This window comes from Tribolium castaneum, chromosome 9, assembly GCF_031307605.1.
Source record: "Tribolium castaneum strain GA2 chromosome 9, icTriCast1.1, whole genome shotgun sequence".
NCBI classification, from domain to species: domain Eukaryota; kingdom Metazoa; phylum Arthropoda; class Insecta; order Coleoptera; family Tenebrionidae; genus Tribolium; species Tribolium castaneum.
In genome coordinates this window covers 10,251,600-10,261,039 of record NC_087402.1, presented here as the reverse complement: position 1 = coordinate 10,261,039, position 9,440 = coordinate 10,251,600, and the positions used below count along the sequence as shown (strand labels likewise).

The window sequence follows — 9,440 nt, the reverse complement described above, 5'->3', positions numbered from 1 at the left end:
AAAATCCCAACTTTCCCAACACCAAATTGCATTTACCTCTGCAATAACCCTTCAAACCTTGAAAAATATCTATAACAAATAATTACGACATCGATTTCAATCAATTACTTCATATTCATATTTCACCAACTGTATAAAAGCCCCGATTCTCACACTTTGAATCAAATCATTCGAAATGTTGTTCCGACTCGTTTTAATTTTCCTCCCTTTAATCTACGCTTACAAATCCGAATTCGGCAAAGAATTCGATGCTTCGCGATACTCGTCCGGGGGTGAGAAAGCTTCCAGTGGTTATCTTGGGCAACACCAGACCCACAATGGGGTGCAAGGCCACCACGACAAGGAAAACCACCAAAAACATTACGCGGAAAATCAAGGACATAAAAAAGGCTACAACCATCAGGATGGTTACTACGCCGACCATCATCAGGGCCAGAAAGGCCGCAACGGATACCATTACGAAGACCACGGGAAATACGCCAAAGGCCACAGCACAAAAGGCCACCACAATGTACACAAACTTGACGAGTACAAGAAAAACACCGATTTCTTCGATGAAAACAACGATGAAGGCTTCGAAGAAAAGCACGGAGGGTACGAATTGAGTCGAGCGGTGGCCAAAGGGGGCCACAACGCTGGTGGACACGTTAACAAAGGCCACGAGAGCGGGAAATACGGCGTTGTGGGATTTGCCGAAAAAGGGGCGCATTTCTTCAACGATCAAGGACACAAAAAGGCACAAGGACATGACGGATATTACGGAAATCACGCACAATTTGCCAAACATGGAGGACAAGACGGGATCAAAAAGTTTGGGTTTATTAATAGTCACGTGTTGCAATAATTGTTTTCCTAGTTTTTTTATTTGAATAAATGTGTTAAGTGTTTGTTGGTTTCATTGAATGGGCATGTGTTTAATTTGGTGAGGTCGCAACTCATCCAGAACTGAATTGACAAATTCAAGAGAAAAACACTCTCAATAACAGTACGAACGACCGAAAAAATCAAATCAATCAATGTGTTTGCTTTTTACAAAAAAATAATTTATGCACTCGGAACTTACGAAACAAAGAATCATTAATCACTTATTTGTTTAGCTCTAACTATACTCATCATAATACACCATTAAAAAGCCGAGTTTGTTCAATTTTATGAAATATTTGCCATTTTCTGCTTCTTAAAATAGCACAACGAAGGTTTTTTTATTTAAAGATTCTTCATATGGAGGAATAATTTATTCCAAATAGCTTTACTGTTTATGTCTTGAATCTATTAAAAACAAGTTTTCTAATAAAAAAAATATTACTCTCGTATTTATTTATAATAAATCTCAAACAAAACAGTTACACTGAGCGTCACAAAAAAATAGAAAGTCTGTATATTTCATCAATTTTGGCGGTTTTGAAAACTGATTGTTAAGATTTTCCACCCGCGAAATCTAGTTTCTCGTGCTTACTTCTACCTGAGGTATTTTTTTCTTATCACCAATTAACGTTTCAATGTTCAACAAATGTTACACGTTCGAACAATCAATTTTAATTACATATAAATGTTCACATACCGAATATGTAGTAAAAAAAGTTGTACATGTTAATGATTATGGAATATTACTTGATTTTGATTTTTTAGTGATCGAATAATTAATGTTTTACGTTATTTGAAAAAAAAAGTAATCCTTATCCTATCCATGCGTAAGCAAGGAGTAATTGGATCATTTTATAGATAGCTAAAGATAAAGTCAAGTCACATAAACAACACAACTATTCTTACGACATTGAATCAATGACAGGTGAAAAATTTGATTTTATTGCTAATTTATGGGGCGAAATGAATCTGGCCATCGCCGGCCCAAATTAATTTTTTACAACGCAATTAAATTTTTTCAGACGTCCCGTGGAGGACATTGCTTTTATTAAATACTAATGAAAACAACACGTATAAGGATCGTTAGTGCTTAAATAAAACACAGAAGCTAATTCCTATGATTAGTGCAATTTATTTTACTTCCATTACAGGCAGTTTTGATATAAATCTTGATTTGAAAAGGTAAACAGTGATACAGATTCTATTCTCGGTATAGCATGCCCCCAGGACCAGTATTATTAAAACATCAGTCGTAGTATCGTGTCCGACAATTTAGCAATTAACACCAAAGTGCCAAAAAAGTCAAAAATGCTATTCCAAGGTTGCGACTTTAGATTCATTTTTGTAACGTTTAATTATCACATTTGAGAAAATGTTTTTTCTAGCCACGAACCTCAATTAAATGAAAATTACCGTCTAGAAGAATCTCGACGGAAAATTCTCGTCTATACGTAATAAAGCAATCCTGTTTACACATACGTGAACAATTCCTTTTCCTTCTACGAAAATAGAGTCACATTGCAACATTTTTTTTAAGTAACCTCCTATTGATACAAATGTTTTTCTTCTATAAATATCGTTCATTATCGGCAATAACCAAACAAGCCGCCGATATTTGATAAGCCATCCTACATACAATTAGTGTCATTCCTTGTCGATACGCGATGGTTGAAATTCCAAAATTCCGTCAAATCGCGACCACCTGTTCCCCCGTATTTTAATCCGCGTTGGTCGTTGCTTGGGCATGGTTTAGTTCGCGACGTACCATCGTTTCCACCACACACGTCACGAATTTCACGAAAAGCGAGCCCGGGTGTGCTGCTAGCGCCAAAAAATTTCGACTTTAAGTGCGTGAATGAGTGCATAATAATTTTCGAAAATGGACGTAAGCAGAACGCTTTTTTTGCAACTACCGAAAGAAAAAACCATCGATATCGAATTCGATAATGTCACATATTCGGTTCCGGAAGGACGAAAAGGTAGCTCGAAAATTTATTATTTTATTCAACTCTGATTTTTTTCTCGCGATAAATCATAATAATGTAAAGAATGCAGACACGGGTTTATTATTCAGCTGGTTTGTTTGCCATGAAAAATAAACAGAAGGTCAATGTTAACAAAATTTGAGAATTTTTCTACGTCAAAAGTTCAAGTGGTATTGTTATCTTTGTCAAATTTTTGTGATAATAATGTTGGGCGACTTCTGTGCAAATTTGCTACGACCTCGACTCTTGAAAGGGGACACCAAATTACGGTCGAAAATATCATATTTGTGGCGACACGAGTATCGCAAGAAAACAGAATAAATTACCTTTTCTCATTTTTTCAGGTCAAAAATATTTAGCAACTGCTTCATTGTTTTGTTGTGCGAAATCTTCTTGGCCAACAAACGAGAAATAATATTTCAAAAAACATTTTGCCATACTATGAACAAAATTAGATTAAAAAATTATTTTTAGCACAATAACACGTGAAACAATATTATCTACCAAAAAGCCATCTTTCTAATGGTGACACTTCAGATTGTTATTTCGAAATCTGTTCATTTTGAGTGCATCCATTTAACATTAATATGAAATATTTTCCATTGTTAAAAGCATACTTTTGTTGCCGTGAATAAAGTTTTCACTTTATAAATTATTTCAGATGGGAAAACCTGTATGAAAACATAAATCTTGGTAAATAGTAAAAATGACTAATTTAAATGCTTGAAAATAAAACAACTCATTATTAGCCACAATTAGGTGCATTTTTATGAAACGACTTAATTAAACAAATGAAAATTACACATTATTAAAATTATGATGAATCTTTTAAACGACAAAATAATTGTTATGTAATTTTTTATGACATAATGTAAAAATATAGTTATTGAAATTCTCTTTTATGTATTATTTATATCCTTGATCCTGAGTAAATTACCATTTATGACAAAATTACTTATACAAAACAATTAATTGTAAAAATCACTCTTTACTATTAAACAAATAATAAAATTTTATAGACTTTAATTAGTGATTTTTTCAGGTGGTAAAGTCCAAAAAAATAAAGACCACGTCCTTGAATAATTAAAAAGAAAAACGTACAATGAACCTGGCAGTCGTTCAATGCACAAAATCTATTTCCGCGATTCTTCCATCTTGACTGGTTGAAGTTCTTTCCAAGTTTGCAAACCGGTCGCAAAACGTGTTTATTTTTCCCTCAAAGCCACGTGGAAAAACAACTAAATTATAAATAAAAAAGCTTTCTTGACCTGAATCTTGAACCCGCAAAAATTGGCAACAGGTCCAGGGTTGTGTTTGCAGCCCCAAAGGTTATTGCCTTGGTTGATTGATCTTTGACTCTACGTATCATGAGGAAATGCTCTAGTTTCCAGTCGGAACGTTTCATCATTGATCGATCAGAGATTTCAACAAAAAAATCTAATTACTTTGTTTACAATTTTCGAGTTTTTTGTTCTCGCTGTGTTTCGATCCTGTTATATCCTGAACTTTGCTTTTACATACCGTCCGATTCCTATAATTTGTGTTATCGTCGTTTATCGAAGCAATAATAATTTGTGAGAACGAAAGAACTATCGAGGTCATTTACGCTAATTGTGTCAAAGATGATAATAGTCCACCCTTGACGGAGATGTACGAAAAAATCTTTCATAATACGATGATAATGTGCAAATAAACCTGACCCACATTTCGATAAGATTTTTCCGAAATTGAGACGCAGTTGGTGTTATTTTCTACCTGATTCATCTAAAATGTATTTTTTCCGGTAATTAGAATCATCACTGTGCAAAACAAAACCAGTACCTGGTCATTTACATTGCAAATTCATCTGCTAATATTTATCAAATTACGATAACATTTGCTCCTTGCACATTGAAGGTCGAAACATGCGACAATTGAACAACAAATCGTGATTGCAACTCAAAAATTCATTGACTTTTTGACACCAGCGACACGTAACACCGAAACCATTTACATAACTTTCCGCCAGTCATTACTAGCCTACATAATAAAATGCGAAAAGAAAGTTAAACCGAGACACGTTTTAGATTAAACGAATTATTTCGGCCTTGCTCTAGGTCTAGGTTAAAACATGATTCAAACAAAATTCGTCTCTTTCCAGGAAGGAAGCAAATCGTCAAAGGTGTGTGTGGCAAGTTCAAAGCGGGCGAGTTGACGGCCATTATGGGACCTTCCGGAGCCGGAAAAACATCCCTACTTAACATCTTAACCGGATTTCAGTAAGTTTCCAGCCAAAATCTGGAATTTCTATTCGTTATTTACCCATTACGACCATATCGAAAAACAAACTAATTGCAATGGGTTTCTCGACCCAACCATGGTCTCAAACACCCGAAAAAAACCCAACAACACAACAATCTGAATATGGGCCATTGGCTATTAGACCTCTGCCGAGGCTATCGCCAGAGGTCAAAATGTTATCGCTATGAAAAGGTGAACTAATTCACGATGAACCAGTTAAAAAAACAATTGCAACAGAGGATCCGAAACAAGATTATCGGTCCGAGGGGACAGTCAAAACAAACGCCGACTTTTAAATACAAAACAAACTTTTTTTCTACTTATTGTAATTAAATTTTACCCAAACGAGATAATAGGACAGGATCAGCCATGGGGCCGGTGTTCAACGCAAAATCACGCGATATTGCGTATTGAAAGCTCTCGCTAATCAGTATTTTTTTTTCAATTCAATGCCGAAAAACAATGTTTAATCCACTCGAAAAAGATTAGCAGGCGAATTGTGGACTTACTACCAAAGTTCACAAAAAATGCATCTGTGAAGTGCAATGCAAAAACAGAAAACTACACCTTTTCCACTTGAATTCCACAAAGTATTAATTATTTTATTTCATAAAAAGTCATTTCATTTGTAAATACAATTCATTTTACTGTTCTGAACTACACGTTTTCCAAAAATTGTAGTTCAGAATGTAGGTATCTAATTAATAATTTCTATTTGTGAGCAAAAACTCTTCTGAAATACAAGTGACTAATCTAAAGTTCAATTGATACACAGTTTTCTCTTCCATGCTAAATGAAAAAATTAAAAACTTGGGTTTATTTTTGCATTTTTGCCTCTCTCTTAGGACCGTGGGAATGCACGGTGTGATAAAAAGCACCCACGACAAAGAGGTTCGTTTCGGGGCCCAGCAATACAAAAAGCAGTCCTGTTACATCCTGCAGGACGACCAACTGGCGCCCCTTTTCACAGTCGCCGAGATAATGAACATGGCTGCAGACTTGAAACTAGGACACAGTATATCATCGAAAAGGAAATGCATGCTGGTGAGTGTTCAATTTCTCGCTTACATAACTCGAATCGGAACAACTTTACCTTGCACTTGATATTAATCAAGGGTACATATGTACTTAGATTTTTCCGTTTCTCCTTGTTAGATCGATGATATTTTGGATACTTTGGGTCTGTCGACGGCAAAGGACACGCGTTGTCAACGATTATCTGGTGGCCAGAAAAAACGTCTCTCGATCGCTCTTGAACTCATCGACAATCCGCCCATTATGTTCTTGGACGAACCGACCACGTGAGTGTTATTTTGTTTATTTTATGATCAATGACCGGAAGGTAAGGTCGCACACTTGGGAAGAAAAATGATCAACCTTTATGACAAACAATTGAAAAAGTTACGTAAATCAACCGGTCCAAACACTTCCTACATACAGACTCAGATGCAAGGGAAAGTACCCAGATCTGTGTTATTTCGATTCCTTCTAGACTATTCTTCGGGAACTACTATTAGATAACAACCACGACCTGAAAACATATTTCTCTGCAATTTTACACGATCGTTACCGAAATAGACCCAGATATGAGAGTGAAAATTGTTTACGTAAACATTTCTCATTTCTTCCTTTTCCCTTGCTCAAAATTTTTGACCCTTTTTTGAGATTACTTAACCCCGCTTTCACGTAATTTTTGTTCCGTTTTGACAGAGGTTTGGACAGCTCGTCCTCGGCACAATGTATAAGCATGTTGAAAGAACTTGCAAGAGGCGGAAGAACAATTATTTGCACGATTCATCAACCGAGTGCCACGCTATACGAAATGTTTGATCACGTCTACGTCATGGCCGAAGGCAAATGCATTTATCAGGGGGCCAGCCAAAACACGGTCACTTATTTATCGTCAATTGGGTTCAACTGCCCCCAGTATCACAACCCCGCAGATTATCGTAAGTACTTAACGATTAATGCATTGCAAAAAACAACATAAACAAAGCTTTTTTCCTCAAATTATTCACCGAATGAATGAATGAATGAATGATTGTGTATGATTTTTTGTCTATTCATTTTCGTTCGACAAAAATTGTAAGACTGATAACGATAAGTGACAACTGATAAATTAAAGGAATTTCCAATAAACCCATTCTTTAGAAAAAGTTATTGTATATAACTATGTTGTTTTTTTTTCTGAAGCGAATAGATCATCTAGAGGCGTCCCTCATTACATAAAAATGCAAATTTTGGGTCAGAGGAAAATTTCGTGATGTTATTTCAACATTTTTTTCGAACACCGGTTCACAACAAGTTTCGTTTTTTATGTACACGTCTGCAGGACAGGAAATCCCGTCCACGAACTAGTCCAAATGGTGCATTTTGACGTGTTTTTGAAATAATCTCGCACAATGACGTCAACATTTCCTAACGAAAACTAAATATTTGCTTGTTTACAGTGAGCAAATTATGCAAATACCGGAACTCGCCAATGCTACTACTCATTGTTAAAAAAATTAAATGACATCTGAACTCTGCTTTATGCTTTATCTCACCTTAGGTCCGCTTCACTTATCAAAATTAACAACGTTATCAATGACCTTAGATGTGTAAATGTATAGAATTACGTCTTTGTTTAATCTCAACCTTTCGGAAAAAAATCAAACCAGTTGCTGAAACAGAGCAAAAAATGTCCTTCTAATCCATCATGTTCAATTACAAAAAAGCTAATTAACTCACTACAAACCCAACTTTTTAAAAGTAAAACACGAAATGTTAAATTATGAATAAAACATCGAATCTGTATTGGAAATACCTCACATTTAAAATAATGCGTTTTTCGCAGTATTGGAAGTTGCTAACGGCGAATATGGTAATTTCACCGATTTTTTGGCGAAAGCAGCGACCGAAAACCAGTGGAGAACAGCAGTGACCTCGGATAAACGTAACTTTGTGTTTGTTAAAACATACAGAATTGTAAACAATCTTTTTTTCTAGTGGAGAACAAAATAAACGAAAAGACGGAGAACACAGTTGAAAATGCAAAAACTTATCAGCACACGCAACCACCCTCTGAGTTGTTTAAATTTTACATTCTAGTCAAACGATCGTTTTTGCAAATGTACAGGGACTGGGTTAGTCTCAAATTAATCTCGTTTAATGTATGATTAAATTTGATTTTTCAGACGATTTCTCATTTGAAAATCCTGCTGCATTTCCTCGTAGGAATCGTCCTAGGGTTAAATTATTACCAATCGGGAAATGACGGGTCGAAGACGATCAGTAATGTAGGTTTCTTCATCGTAAGTTCGGTTTATTTGACGTACACATCTCTAATGCCCGCCGTACTCAAATGTAAGTTGCAAAAAAAAGCAATTTACAATTTTCTAATAAATAATTAATTCTAGTTCCATCTGAACTGGCAGTATTAAAAAAAGAACGGTTCAATAACTGGTACAAACTCAAAACATATTACGCTGCATTTTTAATGTCAGACGTACCGATGCAAATAATTTTTTGCATGTCGTACATCTCTACGTCGTACTTTTTGAGCGACCAGCCCTCGGAAAGTTTCCGATTTTTTATGGTGGTCGGCATATTAATTCTACTCTCATTGACAGCGTCCAGTCTTGGATTAGTCATCGGGACTTTGGTAAACCCAATTGTAAGTCGTAAAATTTTATTATTTTTTTGTGTTAATTAATTTTTTACAGAACGGGACATTCTTTGGCGCTATTATAACCGCCGTCATGTTATGTTTTGCCGGATTTTTGATTTTGTTCACTCACATGTCGAAACCAATGTACATGATGACCTATGTGTCGTTTTTGGCATACTCTTACGAAGGCTTGGTCCAAGCAGTTTACGGTTTTAACCGACCCTCAATTCCGTGTCCTGAGGAAGTCGAGTATTGCCATTTGAAAGTGCCTGAGCTCATTTTGAGAGAGTTGGGAATGACAAACAATACTTATTGGACCGATGTTGCTTTTCTTTTTGGCAATTTCCTCCTACTGAGGATAGTCGCGTTTTGCACTTTGAAACGGCGGCTGAGGACCGGTTGATATATTTTTTGTGATTATCTTACTAACATTAGGTGATTTTTATGAGAGATTATTTATATGGACTAGTTTTGTAAATATACAAGTGTGGTGTGAGATACAATACTTGTTTTGTATTATACAAAGATTCTATTTAATAAAAAATTACTGTACTGCGTTTTTCTCATTTACATAAAATTATACCCTTACGAACCACTTAAGCCTAAGTAATTGCAAGAAAAACAACACTCACCTTGAGTAGTTGAACAACATTCCGGGGTGA

At 35.6% G+C, this 9,440-nt stretch overlaps 2 protein-coding genes across 2 annotated transcripts; both read left to right on the top strand.

Annotated features, from left to right (window-relative positions):
- Positions 1-175: 175 nt before the first annotated feature.
- LOC660476 (histidine-rich glycoprotein) lies at positions 176-844 on the top strand. Its single transcript, XM_966704.4, has one exon. The coding sequence runs from the start codon at positions 176-178 to the stop codon at positions 842-844; it is 669 nt and encodes a 222-aa protein (XP_971797.2).
- Positions 845-2,472: 1,628 nt separating this feature from the next.
- LOC660411 (ATP-binding cassette sub-family G member 1) lies at positions 2,473-9,331 on the top strand. Its single transcript, XM_966642.4, has 10 exons — positions 2,473-2,843; positions 4,990-5,107; positions 5,975-6,173; positions 6,285-6,430; positions 6,840-7,078; positions 7,966-8,064; positions 8,118-8,254; positions 8,306-8,474; positions 8,528-8,784; positions 8,834-9,331. The coding sequence occupies exons 1-10, from the start codon at positions 2,744-2,746 to the stop codon at positions 9,179-9,181; spliced, it is 1,812 nt and encodes a 603-aa protein (XP_971735.2). The 5' UTR covers positions 2,473-2,743; the 3' UTR covers positions 9,182-9,331.
- Positions 9,332-9,440: the final 109 nt, after the last annotated feature.

Coding starts and splice junctions, on each gene's coding strand:
- LOC660476 (XM_966704.4), top strand. CDS start 176: ATGTTGTTCCGACTCGTTTTAATTTTCCTCCCTTTAATCTACGCTTAC.
- LOC660411 (XM_966642.4), top strand. CDS start 2,744: ATGGACGTAAGCAGAACGCTTTTTTTGCAACTACCGAAAGAAAAAACC. Junction 2,844..4,989: donor GGTTCCGGAAGGACGAAAAG/GTAGCTCGAAAA, acceptor GTCTCTTTCCAG/GAAGGAAGCAAATCGTCAAA. Junction 8,065..8,117: donor AGCAGTGACCTCGGATAAAC/GTAACTTTGTGT, acceptor CTTTTTTTCTAG/TGGAGAACAAAATAAACGAA.